Source organism: Lepidochelys olivacea (genome assembly GCF_965140295.1).
Source record: "Lepidochelys olivacea isolate rLepOli2 genome assembly, chromosome: 7".
NCBI lineage: Eukaryota > Metazoa > Chordata > Testudines > Cheloniidae > Lepidochelys > Lepidochelys olivacea.
In genome coordinates, this window is record NC_140417.1 from 32,200,982 (window position 1) to 32,228,335 (window position 27,354).

The window sequence follows — 27,354 nt, forward strand, 5'->3', positions numbered from 1 at the left end:
GCGTGGCTGGAGCTAGTCCCCGTAGAGGTGAATTGGGTGGGGTTTCTACGATGTGTACAGATGGTACATCCCAAACGGAAGTGAGGTGTCTCCTAGCTTCAGGACTTCCGGCGGAGGGTGGGGGGGAGGTGCAGCTGGTTGTGGTGGTGGGAGCAGCAGCCTGAGGGGCTCTCGGATCTTGGTGAGTCCGGGCCGGGGAGACCTGGCGAGGGACCGATTGTGGGGTGCAGCGGGTATGAGGGAGCTGGGGAGCAAGGGGGCCCGGGGAGGGGCTGAAATCTGGGGAAGGAACAGTGGGAAGTGAGGTTGCTGGGGACGTAGGAGGTTTGGGGAAGGAGCTGAAGCCTGAGGGACATAGGGAGCGAGGGGGATGCTGGAAGGTCTGGAGAAGGGGAGATCGGATCTGGGTGGGCTGGGTACGTGGTACGTGAGAAGGGGGCTCGATTCTGGGCACTTGAGTAAGGTGGATTTGGGGAGGGGGGCGTGGAGTGGGCAAGTTAGAGCCTGTGTAGTAGGAGGCATCTGAGAAGCTGGGAGGGGAGTACTGGGATTTAAGTAGTTGTTGGGGGCCTGAGCTGTTCTGGTTGGGGGAAAAGAGGGGCAAAGATGCTGGGAGGGGTAGTAGAGCTCACATGGATGGAGAGTGTCCTTTTATGCTCCCTTGAAAGTGCTGGAAGCGGTGGGGATTATTGTGTGTCTTGGTGTCACTCATATGTACTGGGGGAGAAGAGACCCGTAAGGAAATTGATACCCTCCCTTTCTTTCAATATTAAAAATGATGGGAGAGAACTTCTGAAGCAGCTCAGGAAAGAATTAACAATTCTCCCCTTTCCAATTTGTGTAACTTCTTCACTTTCCCATCTCTCAAACTTCAATAAAGTTTAAAACCCAACTGGCAGGAGGAAATAATTTGAAGGAGAGGCAAGTATTTTAAAAAATGGATGTGGGAGGAGAAAGGATTGGAGCTGTGAGGGAAATAATATGAATGCTGACTGTCTCCTATCTGCTAGCAAGATTGAAGTATGTCCCAAGCACTTTATATGATAAATCTTGCTTACGTGAAGGGGAAGGCTCAGTTCTACCCTCAGGTTTGAAAGGTTGTCAAGATTCCCTGGAACCAGAGATTGAAGCCCAGTGGGGATAACATTACCACGCTCTCGAGGCTGATAAATAAGATTCATGCAGTCTACAAACAAGGTCTTATCTGCTCAGGATAGAAACTATAGATCCCGTCTAATCACTCCCAGTACTTTCTGCAACAAAGAGGGCTTATTGGAGAGTCTTTGATCATGATTCACCTGTCCCACCCCCTCATAACACACTGTGCCAGCTACAGTTTTATTCCTTCATCTCTGAATTGGCTGTGCTTTCTAAGATGTTCTGGGTCTGTCTGTCATATGCTCTCCCCCTCCCACCCTCTTCATCTGTTTTATCTGTTTAGACCAGGGGTGGCCAACTTGTGGCTCTGGAGCCATATGCAGCTCTTCAGAAGTTAATATGCAGCTCCTTGGATAGGCACCGACTCCGGGGGGTGCTCACTGCTCAACCTCTGGCTTTGCCACAGGCTCTGCCCCCACTCCACCCCTTCCCATCCCCTCCCCTCAGCCTCCTGTGCCCTCGCTCCTCCCCTTCCCCCCCCCAGAGCCTCCTGCACCCCACGAAACAGCTGATTGGGAGGTGCGGGGGGCATAGGTGCTGATCAATGGGGCTGCCAGTGAGCTGGAGGCACTGGGAGCGGGGGAGAGCTGATGGGGGCTGCTGACATATTACTGTGGCTCTTTGGCAATGTACAATGGTAAATTCTGGCTCCTTCTTAGGCTCAGGTTGGCCACCTGTGGTTTAGACTGTAAGCTGTTTGGGGCAGAGTCTATTGACTATTCTGTACAGTTCCCCACACAATGGAGCCCCATTCTTGGTTGGCCTGTAGGCCCTACTGTCATAAACAGGATTAATAATGTATAATCAGTGAAGTGCTTCCAGAGCCTTTGGTCTGAAAGGCACTAATGAAATGTAAAATATATTAGCGAACTCTGTGTTATAAAAGATCCACTTCTAGTACATAAGTATTTAAAGAACTAAATTGTTTTAGTGCAAGGTGGACTGACTGAAGCTGAAAGTGTTTAGTGTGGGACATGGAAATGACATCCGCATAAGAATCTCCACGTGGTACTCCCTGTCACTTGAATGGATACAGGCTGTCAGCATTTCTGTTATAAGCTACTTGAAATGGAGGGTGTGCATGTAACTCCACTGTTAAAGTAACCTAAGTAGCTAGTCATGTGCAGGCTCATAAACTGTTGTCTAACATTTTAACGACAACTCTGCCATCTGTTTTATAGAATTTAAATTATCTTAATCTAAACATGGAGATTATAATTCACAGGTTTAGGGGACAAAGGGACAGACCAGTTCTGGTTGAAACTTAAGCAAAGAGAAAGGTGTGGTCTCAAAAACTCATTTTATAAATAACTTCCTAAAAGGGGCAAGACATGGCCAAAGAAGCAATCTGGATGGCTAACTAAAATTCCACCCCCCTACTTGTGATTTGTGAAATGTATGACAGCCTTAGCGCACAGAACTGCTTTATGTTCACTCTTATGTGTCAGTGTTTTGCTTTGTTATAATGTGATGCTTTAATGTTCTAGCATAGGAATGCTGCTAATTGGACTTGAGTATTTAGGCATTCAGAAAGCACAGGTGTCTCTCAGTCTGATCTGGTAGCTGGAGGATTGTGAGACACTGCTGTGTTCTATGCCTGGCTCTGGAAGAGAATGCTCTTTAGTTACTAGAGCAGAGACTTCTGGGAGGCATGAGACCTAATTCTCTTCCCTTGACTGCTACTGGCATATTTTCTTATTTATTATTGCATTAGTGCCTCGAGGTCCCATTGTGCTAGTTGCTTTAAATACACAGCGTAAGAGAGAATACTTAGACTGTATGCTTTTCAGGGCAACTTAAAAAAAGACAATGACGGGACAGAAAAGGAAAGATTGTTATTCCTGTTTTACGACTCAGGTGCAGAATGATAGTGATGTGCCTGAGGTCACACAGCAAGTCAATGGCAGAACTGGGAATAGAACCCACATCTCCTGAGTCCCAGTCTGGTGCTTCAAAACTACAGAACCATCCTTCTTCTGACTTGCTTTGTGCCCATGGGTCATGTGCTTTTTTCCCCATCTGTAAGATGGGAATAATGTCCGCTCTTTCTTACAACACTGTGAACCTTGGATGCAAGGTGCTAATCAATATGGGGAGGTAGTGTGGCCTAGTGGATAGAACAGATTGGGACTCAGGATACTTGGGTTCTATTCCTGGCTCTACCACTGGTCTGTTGGTGACCGTGGGCAAATCACTTTCACCCTTCCGTAATTCAGTTTCCCCATCTATAAAATGGGGATAATATTGCCCCTCCTTTGTAAACCACTTTGAGATCTACTGATGAAAAGTGTTATAAGAGCTAGGTGGTATTAATATTTATTAATCAGGGTATTGAATGTTGTCATGTGGCATATATCAGTGGGAATTTTACCACAGAGGTTTGCATAGTAGCTTGAGAAAAAACATTAACAGGACTTCCCTAGATGGACAGTGTATTGTATAGAATTCATAGATTCCAAGGCCAGAGAGGGCTATTGTGATCTTCTAGTCCAGCGGTTTTCAAACTGCGGGTCGCGACCCAGTATTGGGTTGCAGAATGTAAGGCAATGGGTTGCAGCAACTGCCGACCAGGCTGCTAAAAGTCCCATCGGCGGTGCTGCTCGGCTAAGGCAGGCTAGTCCTTACCTGTTTTGACACTGTGCTGTGCCACAGAAGTGGCCAGCAGCAGGTCTGGCACCTAGGTAGGGGGCTCACGGGGCTCCATGCGCTGCCCCTGCCCTGAGCACCAGTTCCGCACTCCCATTGGCTGGGAACTGGCCAATGGGAGCTGGGGTGGTGGTGCATGCAGACGAGAGCCGCATGGAGTCACTTGCATGCCTCCACCTAGGAGCCAGAGCTGCTGCTGGCTGCTTCCAGGGCGCAACGTGGTCCACGGTACCAGGACAGCAGAAAGCCTGCCTTAGCACCCCTGGTGCTCCGCTGACCAGGAGCCGCCCAAGGTAAGCCTGTGCCCCAATCCCCTGCCCTAGCCCTGAGACCCCCCCTCCCACAAGCCCCTTATCCCTGGCCCCACCCCAGAGCCTGCACCCCCAGCCCAGAGCCCTGACCCTCTTCTGCACCCCAACCCTGAGCCCCCTCTCACACCCTGAACCCCTCATTCCTGACCCCACCTTGCAGCGCTCACTCCTGCACCCCAACCCTCTGCCCCAGCCCTGAGCCCCACCCACACCCCAAACCCCTCATCCCCAGCTCCGCTGAGTCATGGGCATCAACAATTTTCTTCAACTGGGTCGCCAGAAAAAAGTTTGAAAATCACTGATCTAGACTGACCTTCTGTATGACAGAGGCCATAGATCTTCCCCAAAATAATTCCTAGAGCAAATCTTTCAGAAATATATCCCATCTGGATTTAAAAATTGCCAATCCACCACAACCCTTGGTAAATTGTTCCATGGATTAAATGTCTTCACTTTTAAAAATGTGCACCTTATTTCCAGTCTGAATTTGTGTAGCTTCAACTTCCAGCCATTGGATCATGTTAGACCTTGTTTGCTAGATCGAAGAGCCCATTCTCAAATATTTATTCCCCATCTAGGTACTTACAGACTGTGATCAAGTCACCCGTTAACCTTCTCTTTGTTAAGATAAATAAATTGAGCTCCTTGAGCCTATCATCTAAGGCATGTTTTCAAATCCTTTAACCATTCTGCTGGCTCTACTCTTAACCCTCTCCAATTTATCAACATTCTTCCTGAACTGTGGACATCAGAACTGGACACAGTATTCCAGCAGTGGTCACGCCAGTGCCAAATACAGAGGTAAAATAACCTCTCTACTCTTATTCAGTAATCCACTGTTTATGCATCCAAGGATTGCATTAGCCTTGTTGGCCACAGTGTCATAGTGGAAGCTCTCGTTTAGCTGATTATCCATCATGATCCTCAAATCTTTTTCAGCCACTGCTTCCCAGGATAGAGTCCCCCATTCTGTATGTATGGCCTACATTTTTTTATTCCTGAATGTGTATATTTACTAGGGCTGTCAAGCGATTTAAAAAATTAATCACGATTATTGCCTGATTAATCGCACTGTTAAATAATAATAGAATACCATTTATTTACATATTTGTGGATGTTTTCTACATTTTCAAATATATTGATTTCAATTACAACACAGAATACAAAGTGTACAGTGCTCACTTTATATTATTCTTTTTATTTCAAATATTTGTACTGTAAAAAATAGTCTTTTTCAATTCACCTAATACAAGTACTCTAGTGCAATCTCTTTATCATGAAAGTTGAACTTACAAATATAGAATTATGTACAAAAAATAACTGCATTCAAAAATAAAACAATGTAAAACTTTAGAGCCTACAAATCCATTCAGTCCTACTTCAGCCAGTCACTCAGACAAAACAAGTTTGGTTACAATTTGCAGGAGATAATGCTGCCCGCTTCTCGTTTGCAATGTCACCTGAAAGTGAGAACAGGCATTCACATCATACTGTTGTAGCCGGCATTGCAAGATATTTGTGTTCCATATGTGCTAAAGATTCATATATCCCTTCATGCTTCAATCACCATTCCAGAGGACATGCATCCATGCTGGTGATGGGTTCTGCTCGATAATGATCCAAAGCAGAGCGAACTGATGCATGTTCATTTTCATCATCTGAGTCAGATGCCACCAGCAGAAGGTTGATTTTCTTTTTTGGTGGTTCGGGTTCTGTAGTTTCCTTATTGGAGTGTTGCTCTTTTAAGACTTCTGAAGGCATGCTCCACACCTCGTCCCTCTCAGATTTTGGATGGCAATTCAGATTCTTAAACCTCCGGTGAGTGCTATAGCTATTTTTAGAACTCTCACATTGGTACCTTCTTGCGTTTTGTGAAATCTGATGTGAAAGTGTTCTTAAAACAAACATGTGCTGGGCCATCATCTGAGCCTGCTATAACATGAAATATATGGCAGAATGCGGGTAAAACAGAGCAAGGGACATACAGTTTTCCCCCAAGGAGCTCAGTCACAAATTTAATTCATTATTTTTTTAATGAGCATCCTCTGACTGGAACCATGTCCTCTGGAATGGTGGCTGAAACATGAAGGGGCATACGAATGTTTAGCATATCTGGCACCTTGCAACGCCAGCTACAAAGGTGCCATGTGAACGAAAGCCTGTTCTCACTTTCAGGTGACATTATAAATAAGAAGCAGGCAGCAGTATTTCCCGTAAATGTAAACAAACTTATTTGTCTTATTGATTGGCTGAACAAGAAGTAGGACCGAGTGGACTGTAGTCTGTAAAATTTTACTTTTTTTTTTTTTTAGTGCAGTTATGTAACAAAAAAATCTACATTTGTAAGTTACATTTTCACAATAAAGAGATTGTACAACAATACTTGTATGAGGTGAATTGAAAAATACTATTTCTTTTATCATTTTTTACAGTGCAAATATTTGTAATAAAAAATATAAAATGAGCACTGTACACTTTGTGTTCTGTGTTGTAATAAAAATCAATGTATTTTAAAATGTAGAAAAACATCCAAAAATATTTAATAAATTTCAATTGGTATTCTATTGTTTAACAGTGCGATTAATCGTGATTAATTTTTTATTACGATATACTTTTTTGAGTTAATTGTGAGTTAACTGCGATTAATCTACAGCCCTAATATTTACATTTAATTGTATTAAAACATGCATTGTCCAGATTGCTCTGTATCAGTGACCTCACTTAATCCTCTTCATTAATTGCTGCTCCCCCAATTTTTGTCAACTGCAAACTTTCAGTGGTGATTTCATGTTTTCTTCCAAGCCATTGATAAAAATGTTTAATAGCATAGGGCCAAGAACCAATGCCTGTGGGACTACACTAGAAATACACCTGGATGATGGTGATTCCCCATTTACAATCACCTTTTGAGACCTATCAGTTAGCCATATTTTAATCCATTTAATGTGTGCCTGTTAATTTTATATTCTATTTTTTAACTAAAATGTAGTACAGTACCAAGTCTCATGCCTTACAGAAATTTATTAATCAAATTTGTAATCTCATCAGTAAATAATATCAAGTTAGTGTGACAGGATATATTTTCCATTAACTAATGTTGATTGGCATTAATTATATTACCCTTTAATTCTTTATTAACCCACTCACGTATCAGCCATTCCATTACCTTGCCTGGGATCTATGTCAGACTGACAGGTCTATAATTATCTGGGTCATCCTGTTTACTCTTTTTAAATATTGGCACAACATTAGCTTTTGTCCAGTCTTCTGGAACTTCCCCAGTGTTCCAAAACTTACTGAAAATCAGCATTAACTTTCCAGTGACCTCCTTAGCAGCTTTTTAAAAACTTGTGTATGCAAGTTACCTGGACCTGCTGATTTAAAAATGTGTAACTTCAGTAGCTGCTCTTTTTCTGTTCCACTAGTATCTCTGGAGGATGTTAGTGTCGTCATTATGTGATATAACTATGTCCTCTGTGTTTTCCCTAAATACAGAACAGAAATATTTATTGAACCCTTTGTCTTTTCTGCATTATTGATAATTCTACCATTTACATCTAGTAATGGACCAAAACATTGTTAGGGTTCTTTTTGTTCTTAATGTATTAAAAAAACTCCTTATAGTCCTTAATTCTGCTGGTCATAGATTCTCCTTGTGTCTCTTTGGTTCCCTTATCAATTTTTTGCTTTTCCTGGCTTCTGACGTATATTCATTACTGTTAACTTTCCCTTTCATTCATTTGTTATAATTTATTTTTTGGTAGCTGCCTTCACTTCCCCCTCTAAATCAGGTCAGTCTGGCCTATAAAATGTAATTGAGAATCCTTGGAGGAGCAGGGTAAAAGCTCTCTAGCCTGGAGAAAGCTCAAGTTTTCACTAATTTTTCTGTTCACAACATTGACAATCCAGGAACATTGTTTTCATTATTAGGTTTATAGTCAGTACAATGGCTGTATTCACTTTCTTGTCTGAACTGTACAAAGTGTAAAATCTCCACTGAATAAATTGCATTTTTGATGCTAGAGAAAGGCCTTGCTTGGATCATGGCCTCGCTGAAGTTTTGGTCTATTCTCAGCGGGCGTTTGTTTTAATATATCCATTGACTGTGTAGGGCAACAGGCTCAAAACAGTTACTGTTCACCAGTTTTTATGTAGCATTGGCCATTCTGATTATCTAGGTTCCAATCTCCTGCAGAACACAGGCCAGAGAATGTCACCCAGGGTTTCCTGCATCAAGTTCATAAATTCTGTTAGAGTTAGATCATGTCAGATATTTCAGCATTGAATTACGCACCTCAAGGGATGGAGGTCTTGCCTGAAAATACCTCCTCGTTTGCATATGCATTTGGTACAATGTTGGTAGAAGCACCAATCCCTCACTTGTGATCATTAAAATACCCCTGATTTCACAAGGATGGGATGCCAAAACCCATGATATTGTGGTCCAATTCCAAATTGGATATTTGCTTTCTTCTTAACTAAAATTCCCCTCAAAATTCCATCTTGGTTGACTTGTTCTTTGCATCCAGTCATAAACTATTGCTGATTGGTGCTGTGTGGCTGTTTAAGAGCTTCCCTGTCCCACCCCTAGAGGTGGCTGCATGGAATGATTCTTTTGTTTTAAAGTGCTTGATAACTTTTGTTTGTAAAGTGCTTGATATCCTTTGATAACTATTTACATCCAGGTTAAAGGAAGTTTGCTATGTGATCACCTAGTGTTTGATAGGCGTTTTGCAGACAAATATCGGAAGACAAAGTCCATGGCCTGGTGGGAACTTACAGTATGTGAGGCCAAGAACAAAGCAGATGGAGAGGGGGAATGTAATGAAAACTCTGTTAAGCCAAGAAGCAGCAAACCAAATACAGCAATGATCCACTGACCCCTTACAATGCAAATTTGGTGGCTCTTCTGTTGCCTTAGGTGATGTGAAGGCAGCTATGGCTTTATTCTGTATCTCTAAACCGTTTGCTCATGTCTGTCTTCTCTCACCCAGGTCGTTGGGCTGGGGAGATGTTCCGAACGGCAATCATGATGGCTGCCAGCCTGGCTCTGACATCGGTGGTAGTGGCTCACGCCTATTACCTGAAGCACCAGTTCTACCCAACAGTGGTGTATCTGACCAAATCCAGCCCCAGCATGGCAGTAAGTATGCAGTCCATGGGCTGTCCAGGTTGTGGGGTGGAGATCAGATTGCTCTGGTAATGGCTCAGCCTGTCAACTATTGGTATTTAACTTGCACTGCTACAGTGGCCATCCAAAGCCATGTGGAAGTGACCTGATTCTGGGGGACTGGTAATGAGAGCTAGTTTTTGAGCTCCCAGTTTGGTAGTGACTGAAAGTCATTCCTGTTTGCTGCTCATCAGTGCAATGAGTTTCATGGGGTCTTGCCCACTTTGAGAATCCAAGCTGCAATTAACCCAGCACAGTTGGCACTAATTGTGTCCCCCTTACTGTTAGCGTCAGCAGAGGGAGTGTGAATTGAGTGTGACATGGAATTTAAGCTTACCTCTTAAAGGGAGGGCTCTGGTATGTTGGTGGGATGTGGTATAAAAACAGGAGCAGCAGTAATGAAAATTCCTGTCAACGCAATCCTTTTAACCAGTGCTGTATTCCAATCCCTGGAAACAATTTGTTATGTAGTACCTCTACATTTACACAGGGCGTGGGGGACATCACCATTTTCAAGAGAGCTGAAATCCAGGGTTATTTTGATACAGAGCAGAGCCAAATCCTGCACAGTCTTTGGCTGTCTCATTTCATCCTTGGGTTGATTGACTCTTAAGTTGAAGGCTCAGGAGTTGAGGTCCCAAATGAATCTTGCTAGTCAGTCGAAATATTGGCTTCCTTTTTCCTTGTGCTTTTGTTTAACTGAGGAGATGCAATGTCAGTGAAAGATGCTGGATTGACCACTCTGGAGCCTCTCACACTCTGTTTATCCCACGGATAGGTACAGCATTGCCAGCTGCAGGGCAAGTATTCCATACTGATCCACCACTGGGCTTTAGCCCTGCCTGGAGGTAGTTCTGTCTCCATGGCCTAATGTGTATTTAACCACTCCATTCAGTCTTCCAGCAAGGATACTAATAAGTGCAAACTGTGATGGTGACTTCTGTGTGAGGTTGGCATCCATCTGCTAGGGAGTGGACAGAGTCCTGTCCCTCTCCTCCTGCCCTCAGTTTACTTCAGGGAGCACTGGACAGCATTCAAATGAGTCATTTCTCTTTATCAATGTAATCCAGTGGCTCTTTTTTCAGTTCACTTCTGCTTTCTATTCCCTCAGGGTATGTTGACCAAAACAAACACTTCCACGCTACAGCAGTTGCTGAGCCAGTAGTACTCGGAACAAAGTACTGCTTTAGTGTGGGAAATATTTATAAGTATGTGTGCATGTAACTGACTCCACAGCTGGCTTGCAAAATTCTAGCTAAATTTGGAAAGGCTCATTCATCTGTTTTCAGTTGGGCTTTTTTAACATACACATAACGTGCAGGTGCAAGTGGGGTAGAAATCTGTACATCTCACCAATTCCCTACAGTAACCAAAGTACCTTCAAAATATAAATTCCAGGCCCAAGGGTACACAGATTACACACACCCTGAAGGGCCTTAGGATGTTGTGAAGGGGTTAACTGAAAACTAGCCATATGTTTCCTTGGGGATGGGAAATAAGATGCGAGTGTGTTACGTGCCTTGAAGTGGACAGAGGACAGTCATAACTGGTTAAAGTAGATCCCTTGGGTGTTGTAAATCATAGACTTTAAGGATGGGAAGGTCTGATCTAGGCTAGAAGCGGTGCTGCAGGATTGTTCTCACCAGCCTTTTCTTTTGGTCTGGTTTGGTTCATAAACTGTAGTGTGTCTGTGTTTCTTTTGGCTCAATCTCTCCCTTTCCCTTCCCTGCAGGTTCTCTACATTCAGGCTTTTGTTTTGGTTTTCCTCCTGGGCAAATTCATGGGCAAAGTGTTTTTTGGCCAGCTCCGAGCAGCAGAAATGGAGGTGAGTGAGGCCTCTGGCCCTTGTAACTGATTACTTGCAGCACAATCTTATGTTGGGTGACGAAGGTACACAGTAGCAGAGGGTTGCTCTGAGAACTGCATTGATTTTAAGTTAAATGAGATTTTGATGCTGAGCATAAAATCATATCTATCATTGGTACTTGCATGACCCCTATTACCAGAGTGTCTGAGCGTCTGTCTTGAACGTATGTATCCTCCCAACGTCCCTGTGAGGCACTGCTGTTACCCCATTTTACAGAACCATGGTACAGAGTTCGATACCCAAGTGCTCTGAGATCCTCAGAGGGAAGGGGGTGGAGTTCAAAAGAAAATGCTTTCCCTTAGAAATTGGGACATACAAGCAGACGTTCCTTCCCCTCCTCCCTTCAGTACTGAGAGCTAAGATGAGCTGTATGTGGGGAACTGGGACAGTGCTGCTAACTCTCTCTCTCTCTCAGCACCTACTTGAGAGGTCATGGTATGCAGTCACGGAAACTTGCCTGGCCTTCACTGTCTTCAGAGATGACTTCAGTCCCCGATTTGTGGCCCTCTTCACCCTTCTCCTGTTCCTCAAGTGCTTCCACTGGCTCGCTGAGGACCGGGTGGACTTTGTAAGTCTGACATGCTGCTGAAAAGGATGCCGGATTGGGGTTGGCTGCAATCTATCTGGGGAGTCATTCAGTGATCTTGGTAACAAAAAGGGATCTGTCTATCTAAGGTACTTCTGTGGCCTTTTGAGGGATGAAAACCATTGTCACTGTGCTTTGGTTGTCACAGCACAGTGTGTTCTGTGTGTAGGGAGCATTGGAAGCAGATCCTTTTGTGTCCTCTGCTTGTTCTACATTCATTTTTCTCATTAGTGCTTCTGCAATTGTCCTTCGGGCCAGGCTGGTCAGGATTATCTCACTTAAATAAATTACAATAATTTGGACATCTATATGTGCATATTTATTTGTTTTTCCTAAAGTTACTTATGTAACTTTAGGAAAAATTGTCAGAACGGCCACCAGCAAGAGTTAGGCCACCAAAAAATTTGTTGTGAGAACCCCTGTTCTAGAGTAATACAAATAGTAAAAGCGCTGATTCCATAGGAGCTAAAGTAGCTCAGTACCTCAGCGTGCTCAGCGTTTTGCAGAGCAGCAAGACACTGATGCCAGCAGACAAGGAATCAGCAAGACACGATGATGCTTGTGGTGTAGAAACCAAAATGGATAGAAAATAAGATTGGCCTATTGGTCCTACATCAGTAACTCTTTACAGTTCCTGGATATCCATGCAGTCAGAATGCAGAGAATGGAGTTTTGGAAAATTGGGTGGAGAGTCCTAAAAGTTTGTTCATCTCTTCCCAGATGGAGAGGAGTCCAAACATCTCCTGGCTCTTTCATTTCCGCATAATCTGTAAGTGCCTTTATTTTATTCCCTTTGCCTGTTCTCCCCTGTTCTTGTTTCTCTCCCCTCCTCCTCCCATTACAATGTAATTGCCATACTGGATCAGACCCGAGGTGCATCTAGTCTAGTCTCCTGTATCTGACCGAGCCCGGCACCAGATGTTTCAGAGCAAGGTGCAAGAAACACTGCAGTGTGGCAGATATGGGATAATCTACCTGCAAGGGAAGTCTTCAGACTTGTAGGAGCAGGATTGGTTCAGCATGTTAACATATCTGCCTTGTGGTGTGAGAGCAGTTACTTCAAATTCTCTTTAGATCATATGTGGAATCTCATTTTCTCTGCCTAGTTCTGGTCCTTTAGAGACTGTTCTGTTAGGACCTAATAGGTTTCTTATCTCTGAGATTCGCAGATCTCTGTAACAGGCTTAGTTCCCATTTTCCAAAAACAAACATACAATTCACCCTCAACAATCTATGTTTGGAGCTCAGGACTTGAATAGCAGGAGATGCAGCTAGTCAGGACTGAGAGTATTGGCAGATCTATTTCTACTGGAGAGTCCAGGGCACGATTAGTAAGGGTGGGGAGTGGGGCTGCAGGTCAGGACTGAGTGGCCTTTGTAGAGTTGTGTATCTGGGTGGAGCCCAGGGCTGGAATAGCAAGGGGACTGCAGATAGGATTGAGGGGCATCAGCCGAGCGCTTTGGGGTTCAGGGTTGGAATAGCAGAAAGCTGTGGGTTGGGATTGAGGGGCATTAAAAGAGCTGAGAGTCAGGAGTCCAGAAGTGGTATAACAGGGAGTGCAGCAAGTCAGGGTTTAGAAGCAGTGGCAGAACAGTGTCAGGAGAATGTCCAGGACTAGACTAGCAGGAAGTGCTGTGGATTAGAACTGAGAGGCATAGAGAATGCAGGACTGGAGTAGCAGGGATGCAGTGGCTCAGAATTGTGGGGCACTGGCAGTGGTAAGGGAGGATCCGGGACTGGAATGTGGGGGCTGCAAGTCAGGATTGAGGTGTATTGGCAGAGGTGTGGGAACAGATCAGCCCTGGAATAGCAGTGAGGGTGGTGGGCTGCCATTCTGAATGAGGTGCACTGGCAAAGCTGTGGGTGAGAAGCTTGCTAACCTCTGCCTGCACTGTTAATAATGAAAATGACTATGAGTAAGTGTTATGCATGCAGAGGGTAGGATGTGGAGAAATCATTAAAGCAACGAAGTTTAATGAAGGCATGACTTGGCTTGATACCTGACAGAAATCTTCTGGGGAGGGGGAAGAGTTTCTCTACTCTGAACGTTTCCTCTCCAGGACTCAACGAGCAGCAACAGCTGGCCAGGAAAGATAATTTCAGAAGATAATTTGCATGTGACAGGCTAAATACGCTAATGTAAAACCCCTTCTCATTTGTGCAGTTGAGTGTGAGACTGTTCAGAATCGATAACCTTGTCAGAACAGTATGTAATGTCTTCCAGAAGGCTTTTTATGGATTAGATTGCTTTTTCAACTCTGGGTTGGAGCAGAGCAGCTGTTTAACAGCTCACAGCAACCTAGTTGAAGACAGGATATCAAGGAGAACCCTGTAGCTAACTAAAACTTCAGGAAGAAAGAATGAAACTATGCAGCACACTGGGGTTAACATACTGACTCGTGCAAGAAAGTGCCATGGGAAACTGAGGCTGGGGCTTTCAGAGGATCCTAAGGGACCCATTGAAATGTGTTTGTGCTGTGTGATGTGGTCCAGATCTTGACTGGGGCTCTGCTGGAATATAAATATCAATGTCTGACACCCCAGCATGGCTTTCATCCCATGCAGTTTAGAGTTTGAAATGTTCTGTATATGGGATGTAGCGGTTCAATTTCTTCCACGTGGCACTTGCCTAGTGCTTCCCAATCCCCTGTGAGAAGGGTGTTAGTCCTACTTTACAGATGAGGAAACTGAGACATGAAGCGACTTGCCCACAGTCACACAGTGAGTCAGTGGGAAAATTAAGGTTTTAACCCAGGAATCCTGGCTCTCAGACCTATACTCTGGCTACTAGATCACACTCCATTTCCAGGATTGGGAATAGATTGTAGAAGTCCTGGCTCCTAGTCTTATGCTTAAATCATCCCTTTCTTTAGTTCTGTCAGCCCTTCCCCATGTGTACCCCAAATCACAGCTCAGTATTGTAATTCCAGTGTCTGACCTCCCTTCTTTCTGTGTCCAGCTCTGATGCTTTTGTTGGGCATCCTGGATTTCCTATTTGTCAGCCATGCCTACCACAGCATCCTCACCCGGGGAGCCTCTGTCCAGCTGGTCTTTGGGTTTGAGGTATGAAATAAATGTCTGCCTGTGTGGCAAGGAGGGAGGGAGGAATATTTGCCTTGCTATGCTACTTACTGCAAATCAGAGCTCTGTGATGCATTGTAAGCCAGTGGGGCGGACTAACCTGCCAGTGCATCAGAGTTCTCTTGGCAGCATCTGGATTTTGGTCCCTCTTCTTCGTGGTTCTGTTTTATTTCTCCAAAAACAGAAGTTAAGCATATCAATTGGGTCCTTTCCCCTGCCCTGGGATTTTTGATGGAGACCATCTGCTCCATGCAGGTTTGGTTCCCCAGGCCCTCTGCCTTTAATTTAAGGTGAATCTTTACTCCCTTCTGCTTAGGCTTTCCTCCAGCCTGCTTCCTGTAGGGTTGCACTCCCAGGCCATCTGCCAGGGAGCTAAGGAGAGCCGCCCTACTCCCTTCTTCTCTCCCTGAACTCAGGCTGCCTTTTGTATCTGTGCGGGCCTGGCTCGGAGACACCAGTTTCCAACCATGTGACCTGGTCCCTGGGCTGAGTTTGACACAGGGTACAGATGAGTTCCAATGCCTTTAAAAGATTAGCATCCTGTGATATGCCTCTTCTTTCCTTGCTGCCCCCACAGTATGCCATCCTCATGACCATGGTGCTCACAATCTTCATAAAGTACATTCTGCATTCAGTCGACCTGCAGAGTGAGAATCCATGGGACAACAAGGCCGTCTACATGCTGTACACGGAGCTCTTCACAGGTACGCTCTCTCTCCCCAGCTCTGGATAACAGCCAGCTTCTTTCATAGCCCAGTGGGGACTTGTGTGTTCTCCCGTATGAACATCTAACAGTCATGGGAGCCTGAATTGTGGTGCTATATTGGGCCTTGTGCTAGAGCTCTTCATAGGAGCATGGTTGGGAGGGGTAGTTTGTAGATGGTCTCACCACTTCATTGATCATTTGAAGGGAAGAAAGTGGGATTGAAATGGAGCTAAGTAGGAGCTGTGTTTGTAAGAGAAGCCTGTGGCCATCCAAAATGATTTAATGTATCATTAAAACTAAGGGCAATCTACACTACAGAATTAAGTTGACCTAAGTTACGTCAACATACAGCCACCACAGTAATTTAATCAGTTTTACACACTCACACTACGCTTATTGCGTTGGCGGTGTGTGTACTCACCAGGAGTGCTTGCACCGATTGAACTTCCAGTGTGGGGCATTGTGGGACGGTTTCTGAAAGGCAGCAACAGTTGATGTAAGCAACGCAGTGTCTACATTGACTCTGCATCGACTTAACTACATTGACTTAAGTGCTATGCCTCTCACAGAGGTGGAGTTAAGTCAGTGTAGTGGGTGAGTTACATTGGTGGGAGCTACATTTTAGAGTAGACACTTACGGAGTTAGGTTGACGTAAGCTGCCTTATGTTGATCTAACTCTGTAGTGTAGACCAGGCCTAAAATGCTGATGACTTGGTAAGATTGGAATCAAAATGTGGGTTGGGTGGATTTCTGGAGGCCACAGTGGGTTGGTTTGTGCAGGCATTGTGGTCTGGTGGCTAGAGCAAGGAAAATGGGGAGTCAGGATCCCTGCGCTTTATCCCCAGCTCTGGGAGGGGAGTGTTGGTCAGTGGTTAGAGCAGGGAGGAACTGGGAGCCAAAACTCCAGAGTTCTATTCCCAGCTCTGGGAGGGGAGTGCGACTGCTTTACTAGAGCCTCCTGGGTTCTGTTTTTAGCTTGGTCATTGACTCACTGTGTGACATGGGGGAGCAAGTTGCTTCCTTTCTGTGCCTCTTTCCCCACCTGTAAAATTGAGGCACTTCCCTGCCTCCCAGGGTTTGATGAGGGAGTTCGCTAGTGTTTAAGGGCAATGAGATCCTTCGAGTAGAGGCACATGAGAAAGAGAGAGAGAGCACTAATATCTCTCCTTCCTCTTCAGGCTTCATTAAAGTGTTGCTGTACATGGCCTTCATGACCATCATGATCAAAGTGCACACTTTCCCTCTCTTTGCTATCCGGCCCATGTACCTGGCAATGAGGTAAGATGTCTCTGGTATCGATTGAGCACGTGCTGAGTGTCTGATACTGTTCCTGTGTGTGTGTATGTAACTCCAGCAACTTTTGTGTCATTTCAGGCAGTTCAAGAGAGCTGTGACTGATGCCATCATGTCACGCCGCGCCATTCGCAACATGAACACTCTGTAGGTATCCAGTTGGAGAGAAATTGTTTCTATAGAGTGAAATCTGTTACAGTAGGGCCTAAAGGCATTGGGCAGGGCACTGCACAGACCCCTCACTCCCTCGACTGAGATTGGGGTGTGGAGGACCACATTGGGCCAGGCGCTGCACAGACACCTAGGGAGATGGCGCTTGTCCCAAAGAGTTTACATTCGAAATAGACAAAGGGTGGGAGTGGGAAACAGAGACAGAGGGGAAAGAACTTGCCCAACATCAGTGGCAGAGCTGGGAGTAGGATCCAGATTTCCTGACTCCCAGTCCAGTCCTCTGGCCACAAGACCACACAGCCATGTTTACAATGAATCTCTCTGGCCGTTTAAGCTTAATTAAAACGGGAAATCCACATTAGAGCAGGCTGGTTTAAGACACTCAGTCCAGTGTACAGCTTGTTAGAGGCCTAGTAAATCACAGCTAATCTAGCGCAACCCCCTCAGTCCTGTCTCATCCAGTTTGGAATGCCCTGGGCAAGACGACTTCCCTTGGGGTTGGGTGGACTGTCTCACATAGATCTCCATGCTATCCAGCCTAAATTTCCCTTTGCTTAATTATCTCCTTTTATAGCCCCTGCTCCATCATTGACATCACTGCCCTTGTAGATCATCAGAGAATATATATGTTACTGCCTCTTAAAACTCTACTGCTTCCCCAGATACCCTGATGCCACTCCAGAAGAGCTTCAAGCAATGGATAATGTTTGTATTATCTGCCGGGAGGAGATGGTGATGGGCGCTAAACGCCTGCCATGCAACCACATATTCCACACCAGGTGAGGAAAGGCTTACTGCTAATACGTCTGCCCACGCAGCTGCTTGCAGATGGCTTTCTTTGTGGTGTGGAGTTAGCTGCCGAAGGCATGAAAATCCAAGCGTTGTCCTTGTATAATGGAGGAGCCAGGGCATGGTAACTTCCTCCTTGCTGTAGGGTGCATGGAACCAGGGAAGAACCAAACAAATAAAAAGGATTTGTAAAAGAATTCAGTCCCCTCAGCTGTAGCTCACTGCGACCAATCCATCTCTTTTCAACTGTGATGCCTGGTCACTGTTGTCTGGAGGCCTGTGAGTTGGTGGCTCCAAGTTCAATCCCTAGCAAGCAGGTCCATGTAACAAACATAATCCGAACTGGACTCTTTGGCTGTCTCTGTTGAGAAACCATGGATTGAATGGGCTACGCAGGCTGAAATCTCTTCTCTTCTCCACCTACCCATGGCAAGAGTGAGAAACAATAGCAGGCGAGGGGTGTCTCCAGCTAATTGTCGGGACTGTGTGTAAATCCTATTGCCCTGAAAAAGTAACCTATTTAAATGAGCCAGTCTTAACCAGGTGTCCTCTGCCCCCTCCACAGCTGCCTGCGTTCATGGTTCCAGCGGCAGCAGACCTGCCCCACCTGCCGCATGGACGTCCTCCGTGCCTCTCTCCCCACTCAGTCCCAGACGCCACCTGAGCAACAGGAGCAAGCGCAGCAGCAGCAACAGCAGCCACCGCCGCACCATACTCCACTGATCCCCCAGCCACCGAACTGTGAGTACAGCTTCTCTGGACACCAAGCCAGCAGGGCTGAGCAGTTTCTCAGTAATCCTGTCCTGATGCCATTCATCCCAGGTGGGAATCACTGCAGCCGCCTTTGGGCTGAGGTGCAGCAGCTGTTGATACTGGGACTACTTGCCCAGCACTGAAAAATTGAAGTGTATTACTACGTTGTACTACTGAATGTACCTTGTTTGGGCCAAATTCTGCCTTCAGTTATACACACAACCACATTACAATACGTTGGGCCGTATGGGAATAACCAAAGACATTTGGCCCTTTAGCTTCTCTGTCATTAGAGGGAAAGTAAGAGCATTGTGTAATGGAGAGGAATTGTGTAATTCTTGGAGCAACAGAGTGGGAATCAGGACTCCTGGATTCTGTTCCTGCTTCTGGAGAGGGAATATAGTCCTGTGGCTGGAGCTGGGTGTGAGTGTGCTGAGAATCAGGACTCCGCTCTGCCATTGTGTGACTGCCACTCTCCATAAGTGTACTTCTGTAAAATGGGTAATACAGTGACCTACCTCCCCTGAGACTTTGTTAATGTCTCAAGTGCCTTGAGACCCTTGGCTGGAAGGTGCTGGAGAAATGTAGTGTCTGTCTGGCATCTCTTCTCTGTGGGTCATCCACTTCTCTCCTTCACTCCGCAGTCCCCCAAGGAATCCTGCCCCCGTTTCCTCCTGGGATGTTCCCCCTCTGGCCTCCCATAGGTCCATTTCCTCCAGTGCCTGGTGTCCAGCCACCCAACAATGCAGAGAATCCCTCTGCTGCTTCCAGTGCACCCTCCGCTTCAGGCATTCAGACAACAGGTGAGAAGCCACACAGTCTAACCTTCTTCTTCATGCCATCACTGGCGCAGGCTTCCCTCTCACTGCCCCACCAACATATTTCAACTGTGACCTGCTTCTGGTCCTCCACGGCCCATTTTGTTCTAAACCTGTAAGTTGGGACTGCCAGCAAGGAGGCCAGTTATGCCAGTTGTGGGTTCTGTGGTTTGGACAGAGACTCACCAACAGACCATAGAGTTGCCACAAGATGAAAACCGCTTTGATGCTATTGATCTGTGGCTCGTCCCCTAAAGGGGAAAAGACCCTATATCCCATTCCCTAACCTCCTGAGCCAGCCAATCTCCCCAGTCTGGGGCTGGATTGGAGCTGGTGCCCCTAAGTGGGGAAAGGCCCTGTATCCAATTCCCTGATCCAGCCAGTCCCTCACACGTGGTACTGGAACTGTGCTAGTGCACGAGAGAGAAAAAGCTCTGTTTTTCATTCCCCCTCCAAGGTAGCTAGTCTCCACCTCCAGGCCAGGTTGGATCTGGCACCCCTAGAGATGAAAGGCTTCATATCCCCTTATCTTTTTGACGTTATTTTATAGTGTGGGATTAACTAACATTGACCCAAGAAAGATACCCCGGTGTTGTGTGTTTGAAGACATGCTGAAACCTCATTGGCTATGTGTAAAGCGGTGGATGGGCATAAATGTACCATGACTGTTTAACCAGGCTATCATCTGCTTTGTCCCCTTCACCCTCTGCAGCGAGTACCTCGAGACCTGTTGGTGATTCAGCATCTGGATCGGACACTGCCCCTGTGGGAACAGTGCCTGGCTTTCCCTTCCCTCCCCCGTGGATGGGAATGGCATTGCCACCTCTATTTGGTAAGCTAGGGTGGCTTTTTCCATCCAGGGCTGGATGGGGGAAGGATGTTCCTCTACTGGGAGCATGGGGAGGGAAAAGAAAATATCCAAATTTTGTCTCTAAGGGCCAAATTAGCAACTTGCCAGGAGCATGGTGGCTCATATCGTCTTCAGTAAATTGATAGATTTCACCAGTAATTAAAACCTTGCCCATTGGAGAGGGAGTCAGGAAGCTTGCTTTGCGTCCTCTCTTACAGACCATCTGTTTTCCTTCTGAACAGGCTTCCCTCCTATGCCTGTGCCACCCGCTGGGTTTGCTGGGTTGACAGACGAAGAGCTCCGTGCCATGGAAGGACATGACCGGCAGCATTTGGAAGCCAGGCTCCAGTGTCTGCAGAACATCCACACACTCCTAGATGCAGCCATGTTACAGATAAACCAGTATCTCACCGTTCTGGCAACCATTGGGTAACTATCCAGTACTGCAGCAGGGTGTGAGACCTTTTCTACTCTGTCAGACACATGGTGCAACCACTGACTTGACTATAATCCATCTAGCTTAGTGATAGCATATTGTAATGACATGTGATTCCAAACTGCTGGCTCCCTGTCCTCACGATGCTAAAAGTGCATGGTCTTCATTGGTGATAACAGGTACCCAAAGCTTGTACCACCAATGTGTGGGGCTTAGGAGATAGAGTGCTGGACTGGGACTGAGGAGACCTGTATCGACTCCCAACTCTGCCACTGGTCTTGAGTTTCCCCATCTGTAAAATGAAAATCATTATACTGACCACCTTTTGTGAAGTGCTTTGAGATGTGCTGATGAAAAGTACCATGTAAGATCTAGGGATTATGTACAAACCTCAAAACATGACATAGGTCAGTAACCAGCTGCATGGTAAAAATGGGGGGCCTGAAGCAGAGCGGTGGAGAAGCTATTGCCATAGATAGCTTCTCAGAGTGAGGGTGAGAACTCAAGAGTTTCAGTTCCTAGCAATACCTCCTTTTTATAGCACTGAGTAGATACTTTAAGTCCTGCTTGCTCGTAGGGCAAATTGGCACCGAAGTGTGGAGACACCCTTATTCCTATCCTTGGGCCAGGAATAAGCCTGCACTGGAAGTGCTGGAAGATGCAATTGCACTTGCACTCAGGCCAAGGTTCTGTTCACCACCCCTGTGAAAGGAAACATGAGCTAGGAAAGCAGAGTTTGGAAGCCAGAAGTGTGTTCTTGTGGCTAAGACACTGTATTGGGTTCAAGTCTGATCAGGGTTCAAGTCCTGGCTCAGCTACTGACATCCTGCGTGAGTTGGGTCACTTCTCTCTCTTTGCCTTAGCTTTGCTATAAATAAAGAGGAGGATGGTAAACCTTTGTCTTTCGCATCCATTTAGATTGTAAACTGTTCTGGGCAGGAGCACTCTTTTTATTACACAAGATTCAAAAAGGGCTTGCATATGGATATCGAGAATATTGAGAGTTGTCATGACAGCAAAAATTTTTGGAAGGGACATTGAACTTCCTACTTCATTGCTTAAGCCAATGTGGGAGGGGCAGATTAGCCTGTATCTGCCTACTGTGAGGTTCTTACACTTGCTTCTGAAGCATTTGGTCCTGGCCATTGTTGGAGACAAGATACTGGACTAGATAGACCAAGGATCTGATCCAGTCTGACAGTTCTTTTGTAAAGTTCTTTTGTTAGGGCCCTGATCTCATCTGGGCCCTCTGGGTGATAGCATACTAAAAAGAATTAAACATGGTCTGTTTATAGCTTTCCACGTTGTAACCCTCTTCTGGCTTCCCCTCTGGACAGGTCACCCCGTCCTACGCAGCTGCCAAGCAGCCTAAACACTTCAACCTCCTCTCAAGAGACACCCACCAGAGAATCCACCACTTTCAATTCACCCGACAGTACCTCTTCCCCAGGGACCTCTCCAGCAGTGGAACCAGACTCGACAGGTCAAACAGGTAGACAAAAGTCCTCCTTGTTGTAGGACCTTGTAGTGCGAAGCCTCATAGTGTCGCTGTTTAGCCACATGGTCTAGGAACAAGACCTAACCCATTCCCTAAGAAACCTTGCAGAGGGGGCCAAAAGTTGTAGCAAGAGGCTTTAGCAGCTGATGGCACATGGCTGCACCATGTTCATCCTAGGTGCAACACATCTACTGACTGTGCAGGGTACAGGTGCATCCAAGATAGGCAGCATCTGTCATGCTGGTGTGTCCCAGCTGAGGGTTTGCTGCTGAATGAGACTGGCTACGTGGCTGTCCCTTTAAGTGCTAATGGCCACATTTGGCTGTTCTAAAGTAGTGGTTCTAAGTCCCTTTGGCGCGAGGGGAAACAAAGGAATCTGGTGGATGTCAACCTCTGATGATTTCCTCCCCCCTTGCTGTCTCAGATGATCCATCTGGATTGGTGGGTGCGGAGGGATACACAGAGCCAGCTGGGCATGAGGAAGAAGAGGAGCAGCCTTTACCGGGGGAGCCTGACACAGCTGAGCTTCGCAGGCGCCGGCTTCAGAAACTGGAATCCTCCTCTCCCCCTTCCCATTGACACCCCTCCAATCCCCCTTTCCTAAGTACCTTGTCTTGCCTGGGTTACCGTTTGACACTGACTTTTTCTTTTGAAAAGCAGCGTGTGCGGTGGTGGTTGGGGATACGACAAGAGAAATGAGACTCTGCCATCGCTCTGTTAGGACGTTCTAACCTGCACCAAGTGCTGACTTGACATGAGAGTGCTAGGGCCGCTATGCTGGGGTTCAGAATTGACTCTTTAATCTGCCATGGTTTCTAATTTAAAAACCAACAACAACAAAAAACCCCACCGCCCAGTCTGCAGCTGTCCTCTCTCTGATGTGCAGATTTAGTCATACCCACCTGTGCACTAACTGTTCTAATTCCAGAGCCTTCCCAGCAGCATTCTCTGAAAAGCAGGGTGGTCCTACAAAACGTGATGCACAGGGCTGAGGTGATCAGACCCCAGGGACTTCTGTGGTGTGCCACTTAACTACAGTGGGCATATCTATTGTTTAGAAAGTTGCCGTTCCTTCCCCCATCTGCCCAACAGGAGTTGGGTGGCAACTTCTCAAAATAGTTCTCTCCTGCTTTAACCCAGTTCTTTCTACCTCTCTGGCATTCATGCGGCGGCTGGCCTCCATCCTCAAGCAATGCCTTCTGGGCTCATCGTAACAATGCTAATGTTTAGCTGAAGGAAGTCCATAAGAAACATGCTCCCATCATGAAAGGGGGAAAGAGGTGTATTTCCTTAACAAACTACCCTTGGAAGGATACCTGTAAGTGAGCTTAGTCTCAGATTTATATGTAGAAGCAATGTATGTAGGTGACTCAGTTCAAGGTGAGAGGAGTTCATGAAACACACTTGTCATCCCCTGCTAATACTCAGCCAGAACTCCCAAGACAGTTAAGCCTAAGGATGGCAGGATCCAGACCCTAGGTGTTGCTGGTAGACATTGCTAGTTTGAATTGGTTTGTGGTGGGGTAAAGTTACAATATCAACCATCGCTTCTGCTTTATACCTTTTTTTGAATTTATTTTTGTTGAGCGAGGAGCACTGAATGGAGCAGTGGACACTGTGGGATACTTGAGGCCCATGGGTTGCTGTGGGAGAGTTGTGAGTTGGTTTAAAGTCCATTTTTAACTTTATTTCCTCTCTGAGTGCTCTAGTGTGGGTGGAGATCAACGTTCTGCATCATCTGAGGAAGCCCAGTGCGGGCTCTCACAATCTATAATTTAACTTAGTGCAAATGGCTTCAGTATTGATCGCAAACTGTGATGCTCAAAGAGTTTTATCCAAATGGCATTGGGATGATCATCTTAGAAGGAGATAATCATGGAGTTAAAACGACATCCCCTGGCTTACACTGCTCAAATATTCATCCCAGCAAGAATAACATCTTTCTGGATGTAGAATGGAGTCTGTTAGACCTTTGAAACCAGAGTATTGATTTGCCTGTGTTTAGCAATGAATCTATGCTGATGGCACAGATAGTGAAGAATTTAGAAGTTAGTCATATGTAGTTAATATTCCCCCCTTCTCTGTGCCCCACCACCAGAGAAGCACTTGTCATGTTTCCTACATTGAAGGATTGGAGAAGTTTCAGTAGCCATGGCTATTCAATGATCCTCCTGGCCTTTGATATTCTCTAATGTTGCAGTTTTCACATGCTTTGTTCATCATAGTGACACTTTAGTTGCTAAGGAGTTGGGAGATGAAATACCTCTTCACCTCCAGTCTTACTTGGAAGAGAATGGGCCAGCCTCATCCTTTGTGATTCTACTTAAGTCTGTGCTTTTATGCTTGGGATGAAAATGGCTTATTGGCCAGGTTTATGTTGTTCTGTATGCAAGCCATGGTCCCATAGCCATCTTCTGTGAATTGTCCCTGTGGATCTTGTACAGCTCCTGGCACCACAGTCAGGTTCTCTAAGAGCTGCTTTCAAGACACAAAACAGTCACCTCTGCTCTTTTTCTTTTTTATAGCAGTGGCCCAACAACTTCAGAAGGGCTTATTAACGGTTGAATGGACTCTTGTTGATTGACAGTATTAGTGGTGGACTCCTGTTGGAAAATACCTTTACTTTGAATAAATAAGTAGAAACTTCCCATTAGCAATGAGACCCTGCTCATCCAGTCTGTTTTACTACCCAGACTCTGTAGGTCAATTAAAGGACATTAGGCTAATTGATATGATAAGAACATATGACTTTATGGGTTTGTTACTTGTAGCACCTTCACATATGTTAGATTTTTAGTAACTCCTCCGCAATCTGTCCAGCCTAGTTCTTTCCCCAGATCCTTGCTTGCACACCAATGCACCTTAAAAGACTAACACCAAACTCAAAACTTTTTGAATTGACGTAAGCGAGCAGTTAAACCGTGGTCGTGGTTATGGACTGTGAGTTTGTTCAGTCTGCTAGCAATCAGCTGGAAAAAGTTCTTGGCTATCTTGGCCACTACGATAGGGTATTTCTATCCCTTTTTGTGTGAGCCTATATAGTTTTAAAAACAGGACCAATAGGTTAAGACAACAGGCAGGGATATTAAAGTCCCCAAACGTTGTGTTTCAAAAATGTAATTTGAGAGGACTAATCTGGCTTGAGTAATTGTTTGACATGTCTCCTGAGTGTAAGTCATGACAGGGGGATCACTTAAGTGACTTAGGAGCACCAGTCCTGTTGACTTTCAGTGGGACTGGTGGTCCTAAAAGTCCTTGAGTGATTTGAAAATCCCATCCAATAGCGTTATGTGAACTCACATACCTAACGCAAGCATAATACAGTATAAAAACCCCTGTATCTATAGGGATATCAACTTAATGGGGAAGTAAGCCATGGGCTGGATTTAGATAGGAGAGGCAATGAAGGGTTAAATAAGCATTTTTGGTATCGGGAAGATGCTCTGCAACGGGCAATAGATTACATCATAGAACCAGCACTGAATGAGTCCTAAAATTCCTCCCCTCCCCACCCAAAAAAACAAAAATTTTGTGTGTGGTGACTCTCTAAACCATTGTTTGCTATTCAGTTTACTTTAATTCAGCAGTTGGTATAACCCTTCAGTGCTTCTCTTTAAGTGGCTTCTAATCATACACCTATCTCAGGGAAACAATCCAGAGACAGCACTTAAGGGTTGTAAATTCGTTTAATACTTGAGTTCCTTCTGGAGAAGGGCAAAAGTAGTTAAAGATTTATATTTTTAAAACATAGATCTGTGGTTTTTTTGGCGGCACATCGGGATTACAGTACTGGCTTGGATGGGAGTCCCAACCACCGAGACCTAGAACAGAGCATTGAGGACGGGAGTGAGTGACTGACAAGGGATGGTGATATCTGGCAGACAGCTAGGATCCTGGTGTTCTGGTGGGGAGAGGGTATCAAAAGGCAACCAGGCTGCATATCACTTTGTAGCAAGACAGTGGGCTAACCTTGCATTTGGTGTAATAACTATGCATTCCTTCCTTTCTTTATATCCAAACCTTAAGAAAGGAAAAACTTGGTTTTAAGGAAGAACAACAACAAAAAGCATGAGTAAAATCTATACATAAATGTAGACTCATCTGTAAATGTGGATCGAGAACCTCCTGTTCTCTGGCTATGGAACATGAAGTAGTGAGAGAGTGCATTTTTTTCTTTTTTAAAGGGGACAGCATGCTTGGAACATGTTCATTTCTTTCAGTGAGCAGAAGGGCCTTTTCTTCATTCTATAAAGGGATGATAAGATCAATCAACTCAGAATTTGACATGTGTTCCTCATATATCCTCTTTGATTCCAAAGTCCATGTAATGCTGAGGGTCCCTTCCCCTCCTCCATGCCCCCAAAATAACTTGTTTGGCTCCTTACCAGAAATAACTGTGGTAATATGAGGAACTCTGCAATAACAAGCTAGCCTGCATAAACATCTTTAATTTACTGCCGGGTGTGCGGAAGAGGAGAAAACTTGGTCTCATGCTTCCAGAGATTGGTTAGAAAGTTTTATTTTTAAAAAATATGCCATATGTCCTGTTTAAAATTAAATTGTTTGAATTTAAAGATGGGAATAGTTTAGGGAAGTGTCCATATTTTTTGTTTTCAATTTCAATAAAATGACTATTTAGCAGAGGATGTGCTAAACTGTGCCACACATTCCGTGACATTTGCATCCTTCAGGAGTTTATTTACATACATAAATGAAGAGGAAAATACATAAATGAGAGACCATTGGGAAATGTTCATGGCCTATATTCATCCCAATGGCTTCCTTTAACTTCTCTTTCATTGTTTTTGTGTTGCAGAGTTATGTGTTGGAGGTGAAGAGGGTTTGGGTAATTATTATTTAATTTGTAAATATTGTGTACATTTTTAATAGCTTAAATTGTATATACTGCAAAATAAAACTTGCTTTAAAGATGGTGTTGTAGTGCTTTGATAGTTTTGGATGGGAAGTGTTAGGCAGCCTTGCTTACAAGTGGTGCTACCAGCTCTCCCTATAGTAAGTACACAACCCTACTAATCCATTGCCTCCCTTTGGCAAGATGATTTAGTACTGATAGCAGGCACAAAAATGGTAGGATGCCTGATTTTCCTTCATGGTTCTGCCCTTACTGAAAGGGAAACGAGGGAGGAGGCCAGCACCAAGTTTTGTAACTTCCTTGTTCTTCAGTTTACATTTCTATAAAATGTCAATAATAGTTACCAC

The 27,354-nt window shown here is 45.2% G+C and overlaps 1 protein-coding gene across 1 annotated transcript; it reads left to right on the forward strand.

Moving 5' to 3' along the window:
• The first annotated feature begins 121 nt into the window (after positions 1-121).
• On the forward strand, positions 122-27,065 carry SYVN1 (synoviolin 1). Its single transcript, XM_084632890.1, has 16 exons — positions 122-181; positions 9,110-9,258; positions 11,018-11,110; positions 11,568-11,720; positions 12,459-12,507; positions 14,698-14,801; positions 15,397-15,523; positions 16,705-16,804; positions 16,901-16,966; positions 17,653-17,769; positions 18,345-18,520; positions 19,177-19,335; positions 20,063-20,182; positions 20,443-20,629; positions 21,974-22,128; positions 22,559-27,065. Exons 2-16 carry the CDS (start codon positions 9,127-9,129, stop codon positions 22,711-22,713), a joined length of 1,893 nt encoding a protein of 630 aa, XP_084489016.1. The 5' UTR covers positions 122-181; positions 9,110-9,126; the 3' UTR covers positions 22,714-27,065.
• Positions 27,066-27,354: the final 289 nt, after the last annotated feature.

What these genes read in the sequence shown, in the direction of transcription:
- SYVN1 (XM_084632890.1), top strand. Translation starts at nt 9,127, where the DNA reads ATGTTCCGAACGGCAATCATGATGGCTGCCAGCCTGGCTCTGACATCG. An exon ending in GTACACGGAGCTCTTCACAG is followed by an intron (nt 15,524 to 16,704) that starts GTACGCTCTCTC and finishes CTTCCTCTTCAG; the next exon opens with GCTTCATTAAAGTGTTGCTG. An exon ending in GATCCCCCAGCCACCGAACT is followed by an intron (nt 18,521 to 19,176) that starts GTGAGTACAGCT and finishes TTCACTCCGCAG; the next exon opens with TCCCCCAAGGAATCCTGCCC.